Source organism: Oncorhynchus nerka, linkage group LG2, assembly GCF_034236695.1.
Source record: "Oncorhynchus nerka isolate Pitt River linkage group LG2, Oner_Uvic_2.0, whole genome shotgun sequence".
NCBI lineage: Eukaryota > Metazoa > Chordata > Actinopteri > Salmoniformes > Salmonidae > Oncorhynchus > Oncorhynchus nerka.
In genome coordinates, this window is record NC_088397.1 from 27,149,662 (window position 1) to 27,161,657 (window position 11,996).

Below are 11,996 nucleotides of genomic sequence, written 5' to 3' on the forward strand. Positions count from 1 at the left end.
TTTGTATTTGTGGGTGTATGTGTGCTTGTGTGTGCATGCCTATGTATCTGTGTGACAGTATGCTCTCTCTAATATACAGTGAAGCCATAAAAGGCCACTGTCTGTCTGATGGTGGGGAGATGTAAACTTCTGGCTCCAGTGTAGCTCAGTAGTTACGTTGTATTTATAGCCTCAGATCAAGTGGTCCGGCCCACCCCAGTCACCCCACTGCCCAGTCCCTGAGTACTGCTGCTCTTAAACCAATCAAGCAGAGACTAGGACTGGTCTTCTCCCTCAACTCTCTGTCAGCACTGACTCCTCGAGCAAGAGACACACAGGCTGAGGCTGCTGCACTCACAGGTAGGAGGACACTTCTCTCTCTACTCCGGCTCTGGTCCGCTGTTCTGGTAACTGACGACTGGTCTGCTCTGTCTTTTTTAGTACACTTCCTTTGGTTATTCTAGACATCTGCTTGTTGATTTCTATCTGTTCCACTGCTCTCTGTCTCACTTGCTAACGTGTAGCCACTCACACGGCTGAGGCTGAGCTGCAGATGCTTATTCAGGCTAGAGTAGGTTCTCTTTGGCAGCAAATGAGCTTTTTGGATTTGTGAAACTTTGCGATGCTTTAGAGCTAACCCTCTCATCCTTTTATTTTGGAATTAGGTGGCTGATGTTTGTTTGATACATTTTGTTTCAGATTAGTTTCAAATACTTTAATAAATACAGCTATCAGTAGCTATCAATAACTACCCACTGGGCACACATTGGTTGAATCAACGTTGTTTCCACGTCATTTCAAAGAAATGACGTAGCACCAACATGGAATCTATGTTGAATTGACGTCTGTGCGCAGTGGGTATGATTTTAAATGTCTATTTGGCAGTTTGTTTCAAAAGGCATTGGCAGTGGTCTCCCCTGCAGATTCTGAAAGTTTAAAGTGCTATCTACAGTTTCAAATGAATAATTCAATAGCAGAGCATAGATAGAATACAAGCAGATGACTTTCCACATCAGGCCACAACCTCTCAACCCTCTTAGATTTTCGATTGTACCCCAAACAGGCCTGGAAGGTGTGCTCTTTTGCACATTTTTTGACTTGCTACGATGTGAAGTGATGCGAGATGGACTGAAAGCTGAAGAGTAGTCTTTGAAAACAAAGAGTGGCTGAACGCAGGAATCAGTGCAGTGTGGCTGGATGAAAGGAGATGGAGGTTTGGGTGGGCTGGGCAGTTGTCTGAAGGGCCCCTTTTTTTGGAGTGGGGATGCCCTTCCATGGTAGGGGCCCTGGAGTCACTCATCATGATCTTTTATTAGCCATGGTGTCATGGTAGTGTCATGGCCATTTGTATGCCCTGTAATACTCTATGGCCCTGCAATGAGATTATGGCAGACAGGAGCTATGGCAACAGATGGAGGTCCAGAGACCAATGTTTGGTCTGTAACAGTCTAACGATGATCATAGTGATCCATTGTAGAGCTTGAATTAGACAGGAGATTGAGGGGAAATGAGACCTCGTTGGTCTTAATGTATGAATCCATGTACTGCCGTAAAAGGGACTGAACTACTACTAAACGCCTGCCAACGGTTTTGAGCATGACTCTGATTTGGGAATGGATGAATTGAGGTCTTTGTTGTGGTAGGGCAATGGGACAGGAAGTCAGCCGGAATTAGATTTGGATTGTTATAGGCTACTGCATGTGACAGTGTATCCCAACTATACTCATGTCTTATCCTGAAAATTGGAAGTATCTACACATCATGACATAGATCTATGTGCATCTGCCACTCAACACTATTCTGTGGTTTCTCTAGACTACTGGGGGTCAAAGTTCTTCAGTTGTCCTTGACGGATCAAATTAACCTGCAAAACAAGCATAAATACTACTGTGGAACCTAGTATTTGTGAAGTGCATGTCTCTGTTCAGGGGTCACTTCGATATTGATTACAAAATCACTCAAATCCATTTGTGGAGGAGAAGGAGTTACGCTGAGTGTTGTGGTGTGTGTGGAGGAGAAGGAGGAGAAGGAGAAAGAGGAGGAGGAGGAGGTGTGTAGCTCTGTTCTAACCTCCTCTTATTAAGTAATGGACATCAACGCCAGCACACCGCCTCCCTGCCCCGGCCAACAGCTGCGCCAAATACTTCATCTTGTCATCCTGAGATCGTGGATCATCCGGGTCCCTTCCAAAACGGAGAGAGAGGACGAAGACAGGGGAGGCACAGAGGGAGAGAGGCCTAGAAATATCCACTCCTGTCGTAAACCTCTGCCAGAAACAACCTGTGGAATGTATGCTCCCTATTATAAGAAAGAGATACGCAATGAAATGCATCACGACATACCTCTGCTCCTCTGCAGTGTTGTGTTGTGGACTACTGGGTGGCTACCACAGGAGGCTGCTGAGAGGAGGACGGCTGATGATAACGACTGGAACGGAGTAAATGGAATGGCATCAACCCATGTGTTTTATGTATTTGATACTATTCTACTCATTCCACTCCAGCCATTACCACAAGCCCGTCCTCTCCAATTAAGGTGCCGCCATAGAAATAGAATTGCTCAAATGTCCCCCGGACCACAGCAATTTGACGGAACCCGCAAAGTTAATTCTAACTCTATGATCTCTGCAAGGCGCCTGGCTGTCTGTCCAGGACGGAGGGGGGACACAGTGGAACTCACTGAGGATCTCCTGTCCCCACAAAGGATCATGAGAGGGATAACCAGGGGTTAGCCAGGGCTGAATGGGGAGACAGAGGACAGCTGCTTAAGGGGGAGACAGAGGACAGCTGCGGGGCCTAGAGCAGACTTTGGCACAGCATGCCACCCTTTCTCTCTCCTCCTTCTTTAGAGGCTTGAGTCATCTTTCCACTGTATCCCAGAGCTACACATTGTGTTTTACTAGCACAGGCATACATTGTTGTGTATTGTTCTTACTGTACACCAGCTAGGATTTTTGGACCAAATGCACGATATAAAATTCAACCGTATGAGTACACCTATCATTTAAATAAGTATTCATTGATACAATTAGCATTTGAGGCAATCCACCAGGCATAGATGTCAATTCAACGTCTATTCCATGTTGGTTCAACGCCATTTCATTGAACCAGTGTGTGCCCAGTGGGAACCATTTACATTTCTGTCTGATTACCACATTCTACCACTTTAAATGTGGAGCTCTTACTCTACAGCTGTGTTCTCAGCTGATGCGATAGCTCACCAAAGCAGCTGATTGCGTAACCAATTTACTCTCGCAGACCTCATTCTCAAAGTTGTCATTGTGACTTTAGTCTTGGTCCATTGATTGAACCACAGGGATACTTTTATTTCAGATAAATGAGTACGTTAGTAAGCCTTGTATGCCATAGTCTAGTGCATTGTGTCATTACATTACAATGACCTTGTGGTCTCATGGTTATTGAGACTAATCCACTATTAAAATACATCACAAAATCAAATGCTTACTTACAAGAACTTAACCAGCAGTACAGTTTTAAGAAAGTGTAGTTAAGAAAATATGTACTAAATTAACTAAAGTTTTAAAAAAAAATATATATATATATATACCAATTTTTCAGTCAGGGGAAAAACTTCAATGTAAGTCAAATCTTCACTCAGTCTCCCATTGACATCAATGCATGGAAGTTAGGATTCGCCAATCAGTGATGCTAATTTACTTGAAGAAACTGGGTGACTGTTTATGTCCTCTTTTACAGGCAAGAGAGCAAAGGGAGAGATTTGATCCAAAATGGCGGAACGCTACGACTGCCATTACTGCAAGGAGTCCCTGTTTGGGAGGAAGTATGTGCTCAGGGAAGAGAACCCCTACTGTGTGAAGTGCTATGAGAACCTGTACTCTAACACCTGTGAAGAGTGCAAGAAGTCCATTGGCTGCAGCAGCAGGGTAGGTGGACCACTTCCTGAATGTGGTGGTGTAGAGTTTACCAGTACCCACATTTGCTATTCCATGATAGGTTGTATTCCTTCCTATTAGTTTTCACTTTATTTCTATGACCCAGGTGTTAAGCAGAACTTAGAATTAGAACAGGAGTCGATGGAATTAAAACACAAACACACCAGAACCGGACACAGTCATTGACCTATAGGGACACAGGACATACCACTATGCACTGACTCTCAGCACCTCAGCACACATGCACTCACTCATGCACACATGCACCCACACAGATATGCATACACACACACACACACACACCAATCTCCCCTTCCACAATGCACGTGTGAACATTGGACTATAAATGGTGCCTTCCTGTATTATACTTATATACTGTTCATTATATTCTACTGCCATTTACTTTATGTTCATATTCTTGTCTTTTATTATTTCTTATCATTGCTGCATAACGGAACCTGCAAGTAAGCATTTCGTGGGACAGTCTATACTACGTGTATCCTGTACATACAACTCATAAAACGTGAAACTTGTGGCGTCCAAGTTCGCATTCTGACAGGGCCCTGTGTTTTTTCAGCAATTAGTGTCACTTTACATGGTCATTCGTGTCACAGATGAGATGACGGTCACTTCCCCCCGGATCGGCCTGGAGGGGGGCTCATCTGTGCCGAATGTCCCTGTCCCCTGTGGCAGCCAGTCAGTCATCCGTCCTAGGCCTCTTTCACTATATCTAACCCATAGCTGTGATTGCCACCCCTGCTCCCATCTCAGTTATTATTCAGTCATTCATCTAAATTGGTAGCTAATTAAGCACATGTTGTCACACATCCATTGTCACCACGCCTCCAGCAGATAGGAGTTGAGTTGAGGTCACTGCCATGGCAGACCACTAGAACACAGGGCATGGTAATCTTAACAGACTGGTTGGCCTTAGATTCAGTCAAAATGCCGATGTCCATTATCCCAGAAAAGGAGGCCCCGAGGTGAATGGAGATACACCTGACCCTGACTCTCTGTCCCGTCCTCCTTCTTCAGGACCTGTCCTACAAGGACCGCCACTGGCATGACGACTGCTTCCAGTGCTTCAAGTGTAGCCGCTCCCTGGTGGACAAGCCCTTCTCCACCAAGGACGACCAGCTGCTCTGCACCGAGTGCTACTCCAACGAGTACTCCTCCAAGTGCCACGAGTGCAAGAAGACCATCATGCCAGGTAAGGAAATGTCTGGCCTGACAGAGGGGGGGAAGTCAGTGAATGGGGCTTTCAGTTGGATTTGGTCAGTACACAATCTATTGGTACTGGTAAGGAAACTACTGAAGGGGAAAGAGTTGACAGATTTGACAGACATCTAACAGAGTTGAGGTTTGAGTGGGATTTGGCTATGAGCAAGTCTATTTGGTGCAATCATGGATGCCAAGTTTCTACCTCCTAGGACCTGTGTTAGGAGTTTATGGAATGAATGATGTCGTTGCAGCAGTCAAGCGGGAAAGTGGATGGTCTGTCACAGTTTGGTGGAGCCAGCTCACGTACCACTACTGGTATCATTATTCAATGTGTCACACTGGAAGATCAGTCCGTGTGTAACCTGATTTTCCTGTTTCTCTCTCTCTCTCCCTCTCACTTCCTCTCTCTCTCTCGCTCTCTCTCACTCTCTCTCACTCCCTCTCTCTCTCCCCCTCTCTATCGCTCTGCTCTTCACCCTCCCCGCTTCCTCCCCTTTCTCTCTCTCCTTCTTTTTCTCCTCTCGTTTGCAGGATCCAAGAAGATGGAGCATAAGGGCAACAGCTGGCATGAGACCTGCTTCACTTGCCAGCGTTGCCAGCAACCAATCGGCACCAAGAACTTCATCCATAAGGAGAACAGTAACTACTGCGTGCCCTGTTACGAGAAGCAGTTTGCCATGCAGTGTATCCAATGCAAGAAGGTAATATATATTTAATGTTTTTTAACTAGGCAAGTCAGTTTATAATGAAGGCCTACACTGGCCAAACCCAGACGACGCTGGGCCAATTGTGCACCGCCCTATGGGACTCCCAATCATGGCCAGTTGTGATACGGTCTGGATTTGAACTAGGGTGTCTGTGGTGATGCCTCTAGCACTGAGATGCAGTGCCTTAGACCGCTGCGCCACTCGGGACCTCTATATAACCCACTGTAGTGGGCTGAAATGGAGTGTAATGTATCAGAATGTACGTTTTTGGAGAGTTCTGTGTTAAAATGGATTGCTCCTCTCCAGATTCACATTTATTAACATTCTTTGTCAGCATTTAAAACTGGTTCCTTGTGCACACGAAACAAAGATTGTGATGAATAGAAGTTCAACTCAATTCAGCTGAACCCGCATTATGCAGTACTTCTTTTTCCCATGGTCAAATACCTTCACAGGTATAGATGTTACCTAATTATTGATTGGTGATTGAGTTTGTTACTTCCTGTTTCTATCTCCTGTAGCCAATCACCACTGGCGGGGTGACCTATCACGATCAGCCGTGGCATAAGGACTGCTTCCTGTGCACCGGTTGTAAGCAGCAGCTGTCTGGCCAGCGGTTCACCTCTCGGGACAACTTTGCCTACTGCCTGAACTGCTTCTGCAACCTCTATGCCAAGAAGTGTGCCTCCTGCACCACCCCTATCAGTGGTATGATCACTCACATTGGCTCATCTTCACACATATCTGTAGTCTCTGGAGCCAATCATAACAATCATAACTTCCACTTATATCAGATATTCACTTAGTCATGCATGGATGTCAATGGGAGACAAAGTGAAAGTTCAACATAAGTGGAAGTTAGAATCCACCCTTCTATGATTAGTTAACTATACACTGTGTGGACAAAACATTAGGAACACCTGCTCTTTCTATGACAGACTGACCAGATGAATCCAGGGGGAAGCTATGATCCCTTATTGATGTCACCCATTAAATCCACTTCAATCAGTGTAAATGAAGGGGAGGAGACATGATTTTTTTTTTAATTAGACAATTGAGACATAGATTGTGTATGTGTGTCATTCAGAGGGTGAATGGGCAAGACAAAAGATTTAAGTGCCTTTGAACGGGGTATGGTCGTAGGTGCCAGTTGCACCGGTTTGAATGTGTCATGAACTGCAATGCTGCTGGGTTTTTGACGCCCAACAGTTTCCCGTGTGCATCAAGAATGTATTTCTGATCATTTGGATGTTATTTTAATGGACAAAAAAATGTGCTTTAAAAAACAAGGACATTTCAAAGTGACCCCAAACTTTTGAACGGTAGTGTAGGTCAACATCTGCTTGGGAATGCTTTCGACACCTTGTAGAGTCCATGCCCCGGCAAATTGAGACTGTTCTGAGGGCAAAAGGGGGTTGAGTAATTTATAAGGAATTTCTCCATCCCTCCCTCTCTGTGCCTGTCTCGTCTTGCTTGTGCAGGTCTGGGTGGCAGCAAGTACATCTCGTTTGAAGAGCGCCAGTGGCACAACAACTGCTTCAACTGCAAGAAGTGCTCCATCTCCCTGGTGGGAAGGGGCTTTCTGATGGCCCGCGATGAGATCATGTGTCCCGAGTGCGGCAAAGAAGTCTAAAAGCTGTGTGCCAGGATGAAGCGTCAAAGCCAGAGAAGGCAAAGATGCAAGAGAATATAGTCCTGCTCCTACTAACATTTCATTTATTAGAATTATATATTTATTCAATAATATACACTTCAGACTAACCCAAAGGGCCTTTCTGCATGCACTGGCCTCAGATTGATACAATATGTTGTCTGATGGAATGAGCACAAATTGCATTAGATTCTAAGAAAGAGATACCATTTTGATGTATTTTCAACTAAATAACAACTTTGTCTGTGGTTTGTTACCATTGAAATGTTTAACTATTGTATTATGTTGTATATGTTAGGATAATCATCCGTGACAAATAACTATAACAGGAGTTGTACTTTTCATTAAAGCAGTGAAATCGAATGATAACATGACATGTACCTGCACTCTAAATGTGAAATAAAGTATTTAAAAGGCATTTCATTGATAGAATGATCTTTCTGACATTTGATTTTGTTCCAAATCTGTAAAGACACCAATAAATCCCATAGGCTCTGGTCAAAAGTAGTGCACTCCATAGGGGTGACATTTGGGAAGCAGGCCTTACAACCCCCCATAGTTCTGAATGGCTTACCTCTGGCTCCATCTAGCGGTACAAGCACCCCTATAAGGGGAAAATGGACTCATGGTCTCTTGAACACTCAAAACCACATAAAGGAGGTATGGGATGTGAACATTAGTGACTAAGGTCTAGGGTCTGGATCTGTCTGGCTCTTGGCTGCAGGTTAGTGTATTTCTTCATGAATGTTGTTCTGGAGGCAGCTCTGCAGAGTGGTCACTAGCTGGCACAACCACACAGTAATTAACCCTTAATGCCTAACCCTAACCTTAAATTACGACCAAAAAGTGCATTTTTGTTTTCATGAATTTTTACAATACAGTCGATTTTGACTTTGCAGCTGACCTATCTGAGGGGAAATCCCTAATTGCTGCCTCCAGTACGTCAATCTCTCAAATGTCTTGGTCAGGGTCTGGATGCTTCAGGTGGGGTTGTAGGATGAGCTGTCCATGGTGCTGAAAAGGTTCAGGGTGACGCTGCAGCTTGTTCGGGGTTGCTGTCCATGGTCCTGTACAGATGTATGGCGCTGGTGTTGAGTGAAGAAAATTGCAATTTTCTGTAATAAATGAAAATTCAAATAACTTACAGTATTACAAATCCAAAAGGCACGAACGTCTTCAAATTGAAATCAAACTATTGGTTTATTGTAACTGTAATATAAATAAATATATGTACATGTGTAATGTATATTGTTAGGATATTTCTGTTTTGGGTGTTTTCTTTATAAATAACAGATGCAACCACATGACCGGATGTACATGGAATGTGCAGCAGGAAATGCTAAACGCATTAGCTAACCATTCATATCGAGGTCTCCACTCCCACCGGCACACGAATTGTGTAAGATAGCTTTTCTAAACATACAATTCCTCTCTGAACATTGCATTACTCTATGTGCGATTACCAACATGATATGATAACCTGTTAGCTAGTTGTTCATATGTTAACATTGAGTCGTGCACGTTTGATGGCTTTTGTGTAAAGCTAGCTAGCTAGCTAAAGCATGCTATCCCACTGTCTAGCGTTGAACAAAGGTTGTGTGTGCCTCTCCCCTCTGTGTCTGAAACGGGGATACCCGATTGTCGTGTGGTTTACATATAGCGAGAACTGTTAGCATAGTTTATCTTGCATTTTTAACTCACGTTGCAACTATCTTGTCTTTTTATTTTACCCCGTCAGCTAATTCTGGAATCATCATCAGCCAAAATGAGTGCTGCTCCCAACCACAGACGGACCAAGCCTGGTGGTAAGCTAGCTAATGTATTCTAGCCTCTGGCTGTAGTCAGTTAACTGGACATCTGAGCCAACTAATACAGTATCCTTGCATTTAAGCAAACTCTCTTGTGTCATAAAGGGCCAGACTTCTAAGCAGAGTATTCCTAAAAAGACCCGAGAGAGTGTGGATTTATCCCTCTGGTGGAAGACCAAATGTAGCGATTGAGAAATGACTGAGGTGGTGCTTGAACCAGTTACCATCTGGTTGCAGGGGCAAGTGCACTAGCTACCTCCCTTGCTGCAAATTTCGAGACCTTAGCAGAGGCTATCGTATGCTTACATAGAGGGAGGCTACACTATATCACTCAATAAAGCTTTTACATCTAGGCCATGAATTCTCTAGCCAGCCAGGGCAGTTACATCATCTGCCTGTAAATGCAGGCTTAAGTGCTGGAGACAACACCCATTCAAAACCTAATAATTTTTATTACAGGCGTGAAGACAGGCTACCCAGGCCAAGCTCCCTCCAACGGGGTTACGGGACCCACTTCCCAGATCCCCGGGCTGTGCCAGGAAGCCACTGAGGGTGCTCTTGAGGCCAGGACCAGCGGAAGGCGTGTGGGAATATTTGACTCCGACTCTGACTATGTCAAACTTGCCAAAGGAGGGGGACAGAAGGGTAACAATGTTTTGTGCCATAGCTTTGTACTGCTTTACAGTAGATACACGCTTTACACTTCGGTACATGGTCATTACTATGTCCTCATAGGACACAGATTAGTGTGGCTGTAATAATATTAGCTAGTTCAAATGATAGTGAATTGCCCTATATATGGTATTTGGTATTTTATTAGGATCCCCATTAGCTGTTGCGAAAGCCGCAGCTACTCTTCCTGGGGTTCCACACAAAACATAAAACATGACATAATTCATGACATTAATAGACAAAAACAGCTCAAGGACAGAACTACATACATAGCCCGACATATCAACACATACACACACAATATCTAGGTCAAATAGGGGAGAGGCGTTGAATTCCCACGTTGAATTTCCAGAGGAAAGGGAATGACTTCCTACTTTGAAATACCTTGTGTTATGTGTCCTCCATAGGTTTACTGTGGCACGAGGACAACAAGGAGGATGCTAGGCCTAATAAATCCTACAACTCACCTGATCTGTCCTCAGCTGAATCTCAGCGGTAAGGACCCCCCCCGTTGGTTTGTTGGTTCTGTTTTTTGAAAACATTATTGGATTGTCTCATTTTCTAAAGTGGGACCACGGAACAATATGCCAGGCCTAACCAAACGTTCTGCATCATGCCATGTCTGTATGTGTCTTGAAAACAGATGAACAGGTCATGTTTAGAATGGGAAGTGACATCTTGACTCTTGGTGGTGGTGTATCTTTAGTTGTCCAAGCCAGGGTTCGGTTTTGTGCTTTACAGCGGAAGTAAAGCAGCATCCCCTGATGATTGTCAAGGATACGGCAAAAGGCAACCTCTAGCTGCTCCCTTCGGTACTGATGATATTTCAGCCTGGGAAAGGGAGAGTGATAGCTATAACGAGAAGGTGAATTCAATGGCCCCAACAAACCCCCTCATCGCTGACACAGTTGTTATCATTTACCATCCTCCCTTTATTGTTTCCCATCAGTTCATCTCTTGAGTTGACTCCGTCGTTGCGTTCAGAAAGGGATTGGGGTGGTTGACTTCTGTTGAAATTCTTTGCCTTGTTTTTCACCAGTGCAATGTAACAACATTTAATTTGTTTGACTGCCAACCATATTGGTGTGGTCATCATATCTTCACCCATGTATTTACTTGGTCACCCATTTCATTGTTATAAGTGTTCCATGCGCTTGTATACTTCATACAATGACTATTCTTGTACTGGGCCTGACTGACTGGTTTGAACTGGGTGTATTCTTGTGTGCAGAACCCCACCGTCACTGATGCGTCCAGCCAGATGGAGAACATGTCTCTAAACCAAGGTGGTTATATGGAGGTCAACAAATACAAGAAGACGTGAGTGCCTGCAATTCAATTTCACTTCACGCTTAATAATACCAAACATGCTGAAATATGTGTGTGTCACTATGTGATATATTTGTATAACCTTTTATAACCTGTGTAATATCTCATTTGTATAATGTTGTAACTTATAAATTCAACATAACCACTAACACAATTGAATTTCCAACCTCTCAGTCAAAGTGATTTTACTATGGACAGGTCCCATGAGAAGAAAACTGCTCCTGTGAGCATGTCCAAGCTGCTGAGCTTTGGTTACATAGAGGATGAGAAGAAGTCCACCAATGAGGATGACTCCTCAAGTACGACAAATTACTTTGCCTTTATAGTCTTTGATGGACTTTTCCTCAACAAATATTTTGGAGGAAATAGCAGCAGCACCATATGTTTATTCTGCTAAATCAAACCATCTTTCATCAAAAATTCAAGTGTTTATTTCATACCATATGGAAATTCTGGACTAATGCCAAACATGACTCATATGGGTTGACTACGGGATTTAATGCATTTTGAATGTTTACCATTATTACATATGACCAACCTGTGTGTGTGTGTGTGTGTGTGTCTTTCAGGTGTGACCTCTGAACAGACGAGCACCATCGCACCTGAGGATGAAGACCTGGAATAGGGAGGAGAACAGAAGAGGTCCATCTGGGGTAGAAAACAACAGTGGATACACACACTCACACCTGCCATTCACTCTACTGTATGTCCCCCCT

The 11,996-nt window shown here is 43.9% G+C and overlaps 2 protein-coding genes across 3 annotated transcripts; both read left to right on the top strand.

Annotated features, from left to right (window-relative positions):
- Nucleotides 1-231: 231 nt before the first annotated feature.
- On the top strand, nt 232-7,889 carry LOC115133227 (four and a half LIM domains protein 2-like). The gene is made up of 6 exons (XM_029666235.2): nt 232-339; nt 3,696-3,883; nt 4,928-5,102; nt 5,645-5,814; nt 6,342-6,528; nt 7,302-7,889. Exons 2-6 carry the CDS (start codon nt 3,728-3,730, stop codon nt 7,451-7,453), a joined length of 840 nt encoding a protein of 279 aa, XP_029522095.1. The 5' UTR covers nt 232-339; nt 3,696-3,727; the 3' UTR covers nt 7,454-7,889.
- Nucleotides 7,890-8,774: 885 nt separating this feature from the next.
- Nucleotides 8,775-11,996, top strand: LOC115145154 (uncharacterized protein C7orf57 homolog). Of its 2 annotated transcripts, none has more exons than XM_065025279.1 (8): nt 8,775-8,870; nt 9,210-9,276; nt 9,739-9,924; nt 10,359-10,446; nt 10,693-10,816; nt 11,183-11,271; nt 11,455-11,579; nt 11,850-11,996. In XM_065025279.1, the coding sequence occupies exons 1-8, from the start codon at nt 8,775-8,777 to the stop codon at nt 11,903-11,905; spliced, it is 831 nt and encodes a 276-aa protein (XP_064881351.1). In that variant the 3' UTR covers nt 11,906-11,996. The 2 variants fall into 2 exon arrangements, with proteins under 2 accessions (XP_064881351.1, XP_029542348.2); XM_029686488.2 differs by having other exon boundaries at nt 8,794-8,870; nt 11,479-11,579.

Excerpts from the sequence above, each read along its gene's own strand:
- LOC115133227 (XM_029666235.2), top strand. The coding sequence starts at position 3,728 with ATGGCGGAACGCTACGACTGCCATTACTGCAAGGAGTCCCTGTTTGGG. Across the intron at positions 5,103-5,644 it reads CAAGAAGACCATCATGCCAG|GATCCAAGAAGATGGAGCAT; the intron begins GTAAGGAAATGT and ends TCTCGTTTGCAG. Across the intron at positions 6,529-7,301 it reads CTGCACCACCCCTATCAGTG|GTCTGGGTGGCAGCAAGTAC; the intron begins GTATGATCACTC and ends TTGCTTGTGCAG.
- LOC115145154 (XM_065025279.1), top strand. The coding sequence starts at position 8,775 with ATGACCGGATGTACATGGAATGTGCAGCAGGAAATGCTAAACGCATTA. Across the intron at positions 8,871-9,209 it reads CCCACCGGCACACGAATTGT|CTAATTCTGGAATCATCATC; the intron begins GTAAGATAGCTT and ends TTACCCCGTCAG. Across the intron at positions 11,580-11,849 it reads CAATGAGGATGACTCCTCAA|GTGTGACCTCTGAACAGACG; the intron begins GTACGACAAATT and ends TGTGTCTTTCAG.